Source organism: Mastomys coucha, unplaced genomic scaffold (genome assembly GCF_008632895.1).
Source record: "Mastomys coucha isolate ucsf_1 unplaced genomic scaffold, UCSF_Mcou_1 pScaffold5, whole genome shotgun sequence".
In the NCBI taxonomy this organism is placed as follows: Eukaryota; Metazoa; Chordata; class Mammalia; order Rodentia; family Muridae; genus Mastomys; species Mastomys coucha.
Genome location: NW_022196911.1, coordinates 24000709 through 24013802, shown reverse-complemented (window position 1 = coordinate 24013802; position 13094 = coordinate 24000709). Strand labels below are relative to the sequence as shown.

The 13094-nt window shown below is 45.4% G+C and overlaps 1 protein-coding gene across 3 annotated transcripts in view; it reads left to right on the top strand.

Annotated features, from left to right (window-relative positions):
• Window positions 1-13094, top strand: part of LOC116077841 (ATP-binding cassette sub-family A member 17) — an 88448-nt gene that overhangs the window by 33006 nt on the left and 42348 nt on the right. For all 3 annotated transcript variants that reach the window (XM_031352654.1, XM_031352653.1, XM_031352652.1), the window contains 4 exons: window positions 1519-1691; window positions 2545-2688; window positions 6174-6303; window positions 11726-11880. In XM_031352654.1, coding sequence (XP_031208514.1) covers window positions 1519-1691; window positions 2545-2688; window positions 6174-6303; window positions 11726-11880 — 602 coding nt within the window. The remainder of the gene's footprint in view (window positions 1-1518; window positions 1692-2544; window positions 2689-6173; window positions 6304-11725; window positions 11881-13094) is intronic.

Genomic DNA, 13094 nt, shown 5'->3' with positions numbered 1-13094 from the left:
GAAATCCGCCTGCCTCTGCCTCCCAAGTGCTGGGACTAAAGGCGTGCGCCACCACCGCCCGGCTTGTCTTAAAAGTTTTTAAGGTTTCAGTTTATCCTTTGTTAGCCCTACAGAGAAAAAGAAACAAAATATCAATATTGAAATTAAGATGCATAAGAAAAAGAAGCCAGGCAGTGGTGGCGCACACTTTTAATCCCAGCACTTGGGAGGCAGAGGCAGGTGGATTTCGGAGTTCGAGGCCAGCCTGGTCTACCGAGTGAGTTCCAGGACAGCCAGGGCTACACAGAGAAACCCTGTCTCGAAAAACCAAAAGAAAAAAAGAAAAGAAAAGAGAAAGGGAAAGACAGGTTAGAGTGGAGAAGACACATAAGTCATGTTGGGCCAGCAATTGGCTTATGTTCAGAATGTTTAAGGAACTCAGTCACACCATTAGAAGCTTGCCCTTGTAATTTGGAATAATGAGACAAAAACACCTCTCACTTTAGGGGAAGAGAGATATGCAGGAGGCTGACACACTTGTGTGTGGGAGGAATCAAACCTTGGGCCTCTGGGAAAGTGGTCATTGATTTTAGCTGCTGAGCTGTCTCTCCAGCCCCACTACATTTCTTTATAAAAGATACTAATAAGTCAATAGTGAAGACAGAACAAAACCTTGACAGGGCTGTGGGAGGGCTCAGTGGTTAAAGCTGCTTACCTTCACATCTGATGCCCAGAGTCTGTATGGTAAAAGGAAGGCGAGATCTGACATCCTTCCTGCTGTCTTCCAACCTCCATACATATGCCGTGGTTCACATGCACACATGCACACACACACCATATCCATACAGAAAAGTAAAAGGATGAAAATGGAACTTTAATAAATTCTCCATTAATTGGTTATGGTGGCATATGCCAGCTAGTAGGGAAGCTGAGGCAGGAGGAATGAGAGATCATGATCAGCCTCAGGAACTTAGAGAGACCTTGTCTGTTAAACGAAAAGAGGGAAGGACTGGGGATATAGTTCAGTGGTAAAGCGCTTGCCTATTGTGTGAAGTCATAGGTGTCATCCATGGCACTACTACAATAGGTATTTTAAAAACCTGTGGTGGTTAGCATTGCTTATAAACTTCATTGGTGCTAGCATCAACTAAGAAACATGTTTTTGGATATATTCATGGAGTTGTTTTTGTGAGGATTAGCTGCAGGAGGAAGGACCTCTACCCTCTGAGTGGGGGAGTACACTCTAGCAGTGCCTCAGTTCAGTGACATTTGAGGAAAACGGGGGTGCCTTGTCCACTCACCTTCCCACCCTGTTGGTAAGTGCATTGCTGCTGCTGCTGCTGCTGCTGCTGCTGCTGCTGCTGCTGCCATTCTTTGCTAACATCAGAACCCACCTCCGTTGCCTTTCCAGTGTGGAATGAAGACTTCAGTTCTCCAGGACCGCCCTACCCCTTATCTCTAGATTAGGATGGCTGAATCTCATAGGATGAGCACAGTTGCCAACACGTAGTCAGCCACTGTCTACCTTCTTTGGAACAGGCACAGGCATCCAGTGGAGGAACATAGGCCATGTCTGGGGAGACTTCAGCTTCTCTCAGGTGCTGGTGATGCTCTTGCTGGACTCCTTTTTGTACTGTCTGATAGCCTTTCTGGTGGAATCTCTCTTCCCAAGAAAGTTTGGAATACCTAAGTCTTGGTACATCTTTGCCAAGGTAAGCTCTGATTCTGCTATTTTGCAGTCAGACGTTACATTTTTTTTTATATCTGTCACCTGTGTTCCTCCATCTCCCAATGATGTACCAATTAAGATCTTGGGCACCAGTAAGTCTCTACCCTCGATTTGCCTCATAATATCACCCTGTGGTTGGCAGCGGAACATCATTACCAGTGAGTCTCGACGCACTGGACTCGAGGATGAGACGGGGAGGGTCAGCTCATCCAGTGTACGCCTGTTGAATACCAGGCCCTGCATTATTATCCCACAGAATTCAGAACCCAACTTGTTAGAGTTCTCACACCCTGTTTCTCCACTAAGCTTTATTAGCAGAGGCCCCTGGAGGCCTCTGTGACCACCCCATTGTGCCAATAGCAGTGCCACAGCTTTTCTGGACAATCCCAGAAATCCACAGACTAAGTTTTTATGCTCAGCTCAGCCTCCTGCCGTGGCCTGTGGACGTGTGCCTATGGGCCTAGTGAGAACCCTCTGCAGCATCCGCCCCGCCTTCTTTCTTGGGGTATGGAGAAACAGGTAAATATGACAGCAGCAGCCCCATCCAGGTCTCTCCCCGAAGAACCTGACTACTGGTAAGGCGACTTTCCAAGTGGAGTTAAGCCTGGATGTACGGCTGTTTTCTCAGATCCTCTCTGAGTGCCACGGATTATGGCTGAAATGCAGATGACCTGCAGTCAATCCTGCAGTGAGCTGGTTAGCTTCTCCACGTGCCACGAAATATTTGGTTCAGCAAGTAAACTGCCTGTGGGGCAGGGGTCTAGTTCACCAAAATGTATCTCCTATAGGAGAAAGATCACATGAACAATTAGTGTGTAAGTTAACTTCTTGTGCAGTGCCCATTCCAGCCCAAGAAGCCCGTTCCAGCAGTACTGCCGTTTTTGAATATTGAGAATCCTGAGAAAAGTTCGAAAGAGGAGTTCATGCAGGAGGAGCCAACAGACCAGATGAACACAATTGAAATGCAACATCTGTATAAGGTATTGGCTTTCCAGCTACCTCACTGAGACTTGAGAAACCACCCTCTAAGCTTGTGTTTTATTCAAACCATGCTTACAAACTGTTCTTTGGAATTCAGAGGGTTTTTTGCTTGGTTTTGTTTATTATCATCATCATCATCATCATCATCATCATCATCATCATCATCATTTAATTTTTTTTTTTTTTACAGTCCAATTGTTATCCCCCTCCTGGTCCACGCTCTGACAGTTTTTCATCCCATTCCTCCTCCTCCCTCTCCCCACCCTATCTCCCAAGGGATGTCCCCACCCCCTACCCTCACCCCACCAGACCTCCCCCCTCCCTGGGGCCGTCAGTCTCTTGGGGGTTACTCTCACTGAGGCCAGACCAGGCAGTCCTCTGTTGTATACATGCGGGGTTCGGGGCTTCATATCAGCTGGTGTATGCTGTCTGGTTGGTGGTTCAGTGTCTGAGAGATCTCAGGGGTCCAGATTAGTTGACACTGCTGGTCTTTCTATGGGGTCATCCTCCTCCTCAGCTTCTTCCAGCCTTTAAATGATGTATCCACAGGGGTCCCCAGCTTCTGTCCATTGGTTGGGTGTAAGTATCTGCATCTGGCTTTCCTTATGTAATCCTATTCTCAAAAATTAGAAACACAGCTTGAAATGCCCTGTTTCCTGTCATGAAGTTAAATGGAAGGCCCGTTGGTCTGGTTTTTTCAGAAGCAGGGTCTTCTCAACCTCCAGCACCAAGCATCTCCATTGGAGGTAGGCCAGAAGTGCAGCCATTTGGTGGATGACTTGTATCCACCAAATCAAAATGAAAACCAGATCTCACTGTTAGCTTCCAAACACGGAGCAGGCAGCTGCCGCGCCGGAGGTGCTTGCAGAGCCCTGCTACACACAGAGCCCTGTTAACTAAGGATTTCTGCAACAGGTATAGTCTCAGTGCATGTGGTCTCTACAGAGTGTGGCTGTCTGAAATCTCTGTTCTTCAACTATAAAAGAGAGCAGAGGGACACTCTGACTCTGGTCTTTGGTATTATGACCTCAAAACTCTAACTTGGCTGGATATGGTGGCATGAGCCTTCAATCCCAGCACTTGATAGGCAGAGGCACATGGATCTCGTAGGTTTGAGGTCTGCCTGGTCTACATAGGAACTCAGGGCAGTCAGGGATATGTAGTCAAAACTGTCTCAAAAAAACAAAACCAAAACCAAAACCAAAACCAAAACAAACCAACAAACAAAAAACCCCAACAAAACAGAACTGGAGAGATGGCTCAGCAGTTAAGAGCACTGACTGCTCTTCTAGAGGTCCTGTGTTCAATTCCCAGCAACCACTTGGTGGCTCACAACCATCTATAGGGTGATCTGATGCTCTCTTCAGGTAGGTGGATGTTTATGCAGCAGAGCACTCAATTCACTAAATAAATAAAATTTTAAAATATATTTTTTATGCATATAAATAAATAAATAAACCACTCAGCCTTGTGTTGCCTTCTGCCTGGGAAATCAAGTGGATCATGTCCTAGCCCAGGACACCCATGAAATTGGTCCAGATCCTCTATAAAAGCAGTAGTTAGGAGCCTCCTCAGCTCTCCTGTGCATTCTCTCTTGTTCTCTCACTCTCTCCTGCTAGCTCTGGCTCTTTTCATAATACACGCAGTCTTGGCGCAGATGGGTCTGCATGATTTCAGCCAATCAGCAGAGCCAGCCCTTCGCTCTTTCTGACTGTGACAGATGTAATCATTGTTTACCCCTGGGCCATCCCTACCGCCTCCCTCCGGTGTGCCTTTCCTTCCCTCCACTTGCTTGCAGCGCACTCCCTGTTATCTGCTTCACAGCTGAGCCAATGGCACCCCTGCTGAAAAGGAGGCTGAAGTCGAAGGACAAGATCGTCCCTTGCTTCAGAACTGGAGAAAGCAGATAGGTATAAGGTCAGGGGAGTGAGGAACAAACTCCTGTAATACCCTGTTCCTGGCATCATTGGACGGACCTCTAACAAGTGACATCTAAGTCCCAATGACCCTTGGTGGATCCCATACCCAACGTCCAGCCCAATGCTATTAGATGGGACAGATATGGTCTAAATCAGACACTGAAATGCAATGCCGTCTCTGGTGTGGCATTATAGATAGTTTTTGTTTTCTTCCTTTGATTTTTTTTTTGAGGCAGGGTTTCTCTGTGTAGCCCTGGCTGTCCTGGAACTCACTCTGTAGACCAGGCTGGCCTCGAACTCAGAAATCCACCTGCCTCTGCCTCCTTACTCTTTTTTGAAGGTTTATTTACATATGTATTTTATGCATATGAGTTCTTGCTGCAAGACCAGAGAAGGGTATTAGATCCATTATAGATGGTTGTAAGCCACTGTCTTAGTTTGGGTTTTATTACTATCAGGAGACACCATGACCAAGGCAACTCTTTTTTTTTTTTTTGGTTTTTTGAGACAGGGTTTCTCTGTGTAGCCCCTAGCTGTCCTGGAACTCACTCTGTAGACCAGGCTAGCCTCGAACTCAGAAATCCACCTGCCTCTGCCTCCCAAGTGCTGGGATTAAAGGTGTGCACCACCACAGCCTGGCTCCAAGGCCAACAAATTTAATTGGGACAACATTATAAAGGACAACATTTAATTGGGGCTGGCTTACAGTCTCAGAAGTTCAGTCCATTATCATCGTGGCAGGAAGCATGGCAGCATGCAGGCAGACATGGTGCTGGAGGAGCTGAGAGTTCTGCACTTTGATCCACAGGCAGCAGCAGGAGACTGTGTTACGCTGGCCAGACTTGAACATAGACTGCCTCCCAAGTGCTGGGATTAAAGGCATGCACCACCACTGCCCGGCTAAAGCATGGATTTCTTAAATAATAAAAAAAATAGCTTTTAAAATTCTGGAGCACTCCGAGCTGGAAATCAGAAGGCTCTTCAGCCGCAGGGGTGACCTTTTTCAGAGCCTTAGGTGGAGAGAAGAATTCCGTCCGTGCCACAAGCCTTCCTACCTTGCACTCCTAGGCCTTTGGTTCAGGTTTCCTATTACCGTGTTTCAGGACTCGAAAAGAGGTTCCCAGGCAGACTCCTCAGTAGCTCAAAGTTGTGGAGTTGTGAGAGGAAGGACTCCCCTACAAGGGTTTCAGTTTGGATACCCATTAATGACCTACCTTTTAAAAGCTATTTTCATTTTTAATTAGGAGTGCGTATGTGGGGAAGTTGGGGATGGGGCATGTGCACATGAGTGCAGGTGCCCATGGAGGCCAGAGGCCTCAGATACCCTGGGAGCTAGAGGGTCAGGAGGCTAGGACCAGCCAATGTGGATACTTGGAATCAAACTTGGTCCCTCTACCAGAGCTATATGAACTCTTAACTGTTGTGCCATCTCTCCAGCCCCCTCCCTGCTTGATGAACTTTCAAAGGAAATTTAAAATTGATGTGGATATGAGGCTTGCCGTACTCTGCAGACGTGCCTCTGTGTGTGGCTTTACCCTGCCAGTCACACCCTGACTTTCCTACAGGTGTTCTATACAAGAAGGAGTAAACGCATAGCTGTCAAAGATCTGAGCATGAGACTGTACAAGGAGCAGATCACTGTTCTTCTGGGACACAACGGAGCAGGGAAAACCACGGTCTGCTCCATTCTGACAGGTACCTGTGGGAGTCAGCTCTGCTGAGCAAGCCCTTAATAAATGGCTGCACAGAGTTAGGTTTTGGACTTCTCTGCTAAATTTCATTGACATTTTAATATCAGACATAGTTTATTGTTAATTGTGCCATCTTTGTAGTATCTGGTTGTATATGCTCACAGTTCTGTAATTACACCCAGAAAAGGAAATCCTTGCCTCTTTCAGTCAGCCTACGGAGCTGCATTTCATGATCTGTGGCAAGCCGTGAACAGTGCTTAGTCTCTTTCTAGATAAGACTTGCCTGTTCCATGTAAGACACTGCTAATCTCCTAACAACTCAAATCTCCCAACAAAAACATCATTGGATCTGATGGGTACTTTCAGGGTACTTTTAGGGTGGCATCTATGAGTTGTCCTAAAATACCAATTTCAGAGTAATTTTTATGTTGAAATAATTATTTCACATCCTGTCAACTGAAATGATATCCTATGAAATTTGAAAGCTCATTTAAGAAACATTTATTGGAGGTTTAACACATATAAAGCTGTGCACAAAAGCAAAGGAGTGAGCATTCAGCTTTGAAGGAGCTCCAGAAACCAACAGGTTCTTACACACAGAGTACCACAGGGCTAGGAACCTGTTAGTGGCTCAGTCAGGCAGCTGTAAGTCTCTTCACAAATAAATGTAACGACACTTGAAGAACAGCAGGATTTACTGACAATTGATGGGAGGCATTCTTGGCCTGTACATACCTCTGCTATCAAGACTGAAAGCCAAGTATCAACTAACACATACAGTGGGTGTATTTCATGTGTGCCACACTGCAACGAAGCCCCACAGTTTCCTAAACAGAGGTGCAGGCATTGCTAGAGCGGGAGACCTCTTCAAATACAGGCTGTTCCTAACACGTTAGGCTAAGGGAGTCCTCTCCCAGTGTGTGTGTGAAGTTCTTACTGCTGGCAAAGAAGTCCAGCTGCTCCCATAGGCTGTGTCAAGTGCGAACATCAGGGACTGGATTGTTAAGGAAGGCCATGAGTCTATCCATATTTCCTCACACAGGCTTCCCTATTACAGTCCCTTGTTTTGTGGCCAGGATTTCTCAAAGTCTGCCTTTTGTTTGTATGTGTATGTGATTTCTCTGTCTCCTTATCCCATCTTATCCCCTAAGAATGTGCCCTGTTTACTTCTGGACCTACAATGCTGGAACAGTATGTTTGTACAGAACACGTCGATTTCATTGACTGAAAGGCTGAACTGCAAATGCCCCCTATGAATGCAGTCTTATAGAAGCTCTATCACAGATGCCTAACAAAATGATAGACCATACAAAAAAATTAACTCTGGATTAGTGAAAGAGATGCCACTAGGAGACACATATGATATTCATGAGATCTGCAGATACTCAGGAAAATCCAGCTGCTTCCCCAGGACATTGGCTAGCAAAAGCCTTCCAAGGCCATATTTTTTGCAGACAGGATCTGTTGTGTAGGCCAGACTAGCCTCAAGTGCCAAATGCTAGGATTATAGCTATGTGCCATTATATCCAACTCCATACTAGATACACACACACACACACACACACACACACACACACACACACACACATATATGTTTGGGATATATACATATATATGTATATGTGTATGTATGTATGTATATATATATATATATAGTATTGTAAGAAAAAATCCCAAACTTTATTTATTATTATGTATTATTTCTCTACTTCATTAGTTTTTCTCTAAAGTTATTTACATCTTCGGTTGTTATGAATTTACATGAAAGCCTTTTCTTTGTTTTTTTGTTTTGTTTTGTTCTTTAGAGACAGGTTTTCTGTGTAGCCCCTGCTGTTCTGGAACTCGAACTGTAGACCAGGCTGGCCTCAGACTCATGAATCTGACTGCCTCTGCCAACTGAGTGCTGGGATTAAAGATGTGCACCACCACCATTACCCTGTACAAACACCTTCTATAATTACTCTAGAGGAGTGTCACCTTTTATTATTGGGCGTGTATGTAGTTCATATGGCTGTGGGTGTGTGGATGGAAACCAGAGGTCAGCCTCAAGTGTCATTCCTCGGTGCTGTGCACCGTGCTTTGTGAGACAGGTTCACTCATAGGGACCTGAGGCTCGCTGTTTAGCCTAGGGTGGCTGGCCAGGGAGCTTTGGGTGTGTGCCTGCCTCTGCCTCCCCAGAGCTGGGATTGAACACAGTCCTCAAGCCTGCATGGCAAACCCTTTACTAGCTATCTCCCCCAGCTCCTACACCTTGTTACCTTTAAAAAGTGATTTACTTTTAATTATATGTATGCCTGTCTATAGGTCTGTACATGTGAGTTTAGTTGCCTGCTGGGTCCAGAGAGGACATCTGATCTACTGGAGCTGGAGTTACAGGTGGTTGTGACTTAGAACCTACATTTGGGTGCTCTATAAGAACAGTATGTGTTCTTAACCTCTAAGCCATCTCTCTGGCCTCTGGATGTGGTCTTGATATTGCCCTTCCACTGCGGTCGTCCTCTGATGTAGAAGTCTAGGGGAAAGCAGCAGTGGTTGCGCTCCTAACACACCTGGTCTCTCCTAACACATCCTGGTCTTCCACACTGACGCCAGTTTTGTGGATTTCCCTGTAACGGGAGAAGTTTGTTCTAAAGAGCCAGGGGTCCAAATGAATGACTGAGTACTTTCCCAGCACTGGGTTCGATCCCTGGGTTGCAGCTCTCCCACAGGTAGAGGGCTGTAGAAGGGTACTGTCATTTGGATCATCAGTGCATGTATGAGTGACTGTGCATGTGTGTGTGTGTGTGTGTGTGTGTGTGTGTTTGTGTGTACATGCATGCTTGAGCATGTGTGCACATGTGTATGTGAGCATGTGTGGGCATTTGAGTGTGTGTGAGCATGTGTGTGAACATGTATGCACTTGTGTGAGCATGTGTGCACATGTGTGTGCATGTGTGTGTGAGTGTGTGTGTCTGTGTGTGTGAGTGTGTGTGTCTGTGTGTGTGAGTGTGTGTGTCTGTGTGCTACATTCATCACAGTATTCCAGGGCTCCAGAAAACACGATAGAGGCAGCTTGGCATTTTTGAGTTGGGCTCCGCTCTCCTGTTAGCTGAGGAGGTATAGAGATATCTTGCATAACTGTAGAAGCCCTCACCGTAGTCTCAGCTCCCGTGTTAGGGAGCTTGCCATGCAAGATGGTGACTTAGTTCAGTCCCCAACGCCCACTGCAATCCCAGTGCTGCAGAGGAAGAGACAGGTGAATCCCTGGGGCTCTCTGGCCAGCCTAGCCCAATCAGCAAAGCCTCCAGTCCCTGTAAGTGAGCTATCTCGAAATACAAGGCCGACACTTCCCAGGGAATGACACTTAAGGTTGACCTCTGGCTTCAGCATTCATGTACCCAGACATGTTAACACTCACCACCGTGGCCTGGGAAGGTGTTGGGTCTCTTGGAGCTGAAGTCACAGCTAGTTGTGAGCCACCTTATGTGTGCACTGGAGGAGTTACAGCTATTCGGGGAGGGGTAGTGTGTGTGTGGGGGAGATCCCCAATGTAAGCGTGACAGTTCTGAACGGAAAGCTTTCCTGGTAGTAGGGAGCCAGGGAATAGCACAAAGTCACACCACACAACAGACCTCATACAAGGGATTTACTGGGAAAGGCACAAGTGGGCTGAATAACTAAACAGGCCACACTTGGTGACCATGAGATCTTTTCTAGCTCTTAAAAGTTATACAGATCTGAACTGGTGAGATGGCTCTGCACGTAGAGGCACTTGCCACCAAGACTGAAGACTTAAATTAAGTTCAACCCCAGAACCTCTATGGTACAGGGAGAGAGCGGGCTCCCTCAAGCTTTCCTCTGGCCTCCACATGTATTATGCACCACCACACACACACAACTGAGGCATGTAAATAAATGTATGTGGTTTTTAAAATGATGTATTTCTAGCCGTGCACAGTAGTACATGCCCATAAAGCTGGCCTACACAATCAAACTTCATCTCAAAAAAATAAAATAAATAAAAATAAAAAGGATACAGTTTTCTGAAACAAGCACGGTGACGACAAACAGTGAGCAGTGAAGTGGAGCATCTTCGTTCATGCCTAGAAGGGCCAGCCTGGTCTGTTTAGGCCAGTCTGAGTTACATGGCAAAGCTAAGAGCAACCTCGCATTCATAGAGACTTGGTCTCTAACAAACAACTAGAAACCCACAAAACAGAAAAGAAAATGTTATTTTAAAAAAACAACTTATGTTTTTTATTTTAGTATAAATATATATTTATGTATGTATATATATATATATATATATATTTAACAGTAGTTTATCTTCCTATGGTGAAACTTATTAGACATCATTTGTTGTTTTTTTAAGTGGGTATTGTTGGTTGTTTTGAGACAGAGCCTGGCTGTGTAGCCCTAGGCTGTACTAGAACTCCATCTGTAGACCAGGCTGGCCTCAAACTCACAAAGATCCTCCTGCCTCTGCCTTCTGAGTGCTGGCATTAGAGGCATGTGTCATAACCACCTACTTTAAGATTTATTGCTTTATTCTATGCATATAAATGTTTTTTGCCTGCATGCATGTATGTGCCTGATGCCCAAGGAAGCCAGAAAAGGGTGCTAGATCCCCTGAAAGTGAATTACATGGTTGTCAAACACCACGTGGGTTCTGGGGACTGAACCTTAGTCCTCTGAGAACAAAGGCTCTTAACCTCTGGCTCATCTCCCAGGCTCTGTTTCTTTGGCTACACCTTTTCTTCCTTTTTCTGAACTTTTTGTGAGAAGAATGTTTCGCTCTTGTCATTCTAAATAGAATAAAGAGAAAAAACAATGTAGGTAGTCAGGCCGTCAAAGTGCATACTAGTTTACATTTGTCAGTAACTTCATTCATTCATTCATTCATTCATTCAGGAAACAAATATGTACTGTCAATCAGGGTAAGTCAGACCTTGTTGTTGAGGATTACATTTCAGAACCGTTAGATTCCCAAAGGGCCCCCAAAACCGTTAGATTCCCAAAGGGCTCCCCCCTAAACCATTAGATTCCCAAAGGGCCCCCCAAACCATTAGATTCCCAAAGGGCTTCCCCCCAAACCATTAGATTCCCAAAGGGCTTCCCCCCCTAAACTGTTAGATTCCCAAAGGGCTTCCCCCCCATATTTACTAATCACTCAGATTTACCATAATCCTTGCAGCAATGTGATTTACTTTGCAAATGCCCACATAATTGAATTCGTTTAGCCAGACTGGAATTACCCAGATGCAGGAGGTATTTCTCCTGTCTCCAATCTTTCCTGTGTATTCTCACGCATGGGACAAGTATCCTTCAGTGACAAAGTGGAACGAGTCTGGGCTGTGGGAGAAGAGACAGAGCCAGGGTGATAGGCCTTCCTGCTTACAGCCTCTGACTGAAAGTGACTTCAGGATGTCCTCTCCGCTTGGTTCTAGGTCTCATTACTCCTTCCAAAGGACATGTGTATATCCACGGATGTGAAATTTCAAAAAACATGGTTCAAATGAGGAAGAGCCTGGGCTGGTGCCCACAGCACGACATTTTATTTGATAACTTTACAGTAACTGACCACCTTTATTTCTATGGTCAGGTGAGTTGGTGAACAATGGATCTATGTTCATTCTTAGGAATGGTAAGATAGAACACAGTGCTTTGCTTCATCTGCTTCATTCTGGGGTGGGTGGGTCTTTTTAAGGGACCATGTATATGTTTCTCGGTATGCTGACACCAGGTGTGGGAAGGCAGTTTCCTGTCTGATCCAGTTCTATACACACTGACCAGGAGTCCTGCGATTCAGTCCTGATGCTACCTGGAGCTAACTAACTGTCCCCATCAACCCAAGCATCCAATCCCATAGGACCTCCTCCCACTTCAGATGCCACTTGCAAACTCAAGTCACTTCCATAGCTCACGCCCGGGGTTCAGTACTTTCTGTGACTGCTCACAAAACTCAAGGGAACATTTACTTATAGTGACTTGCAAAAATAAATAAATAAATAAGTTGGCTGCAGTGAGCACTCAGATGAAGCAGATGCAGCAAGGCCTTTGGGAAGGACTGAGTCCATGCTCCGTAGGAGGGCAAAACTTTCCCACTCTTCGATGTATTTATCAACCCAGGAACCCCAAACTTAGAAGCTTAGAAATTTTGATACAAGATTTATTATGTAGGCATGATGGATTAGTTATCAAGTTTCCCTGGAGGATGGGGGGTAGAGGTTCAGATCGTGGGAGGACGGGGGGTAGAGGTTCAGATCGTGGGAGGACGGGGAGTAGAGGTTCAGATCGTGGCTTAGCCTGTCTGATGACCAGCCCCAACTCCAAAAGTGCCCCAACAGTGTTCTGAGAATCACCTCATTCGTTCAGATAATTCTAGGGAATTAAGGATCTCTCTGAATCAAGGAAAATCAAGTATCAAAGTAAAGACCAAATAACAAGACAAAAGAGACTTCTAGAATCTTTAGCAATTTTTTTTTGCATTCAAATTTTTAGTTTTTTTTTTTTAAGATAAAATGCGCATCACATAAAATTTGCCATCTCATTCTTGTCTGGTGTGTTTGTTTTGAGACAGGAGTCTCACTAGGTAGAAGTATGTAGGCCAAACTAGACTCAAGTCATAGAGATCCACCTGCCTCTGCCTCCTGAGTGCTGAGATTAGTGGTGTACAGCAATATTTTTATTAAGTCTGAGAATTTCATACAATGTATTTTGATCATTATTTACTACCCAACTCCCTCCTCCCATTTCCACCCTCAGTCCCTACCTACCCATTTCCACCCTCAGTCCCCTACCTACCCATTTCCACCC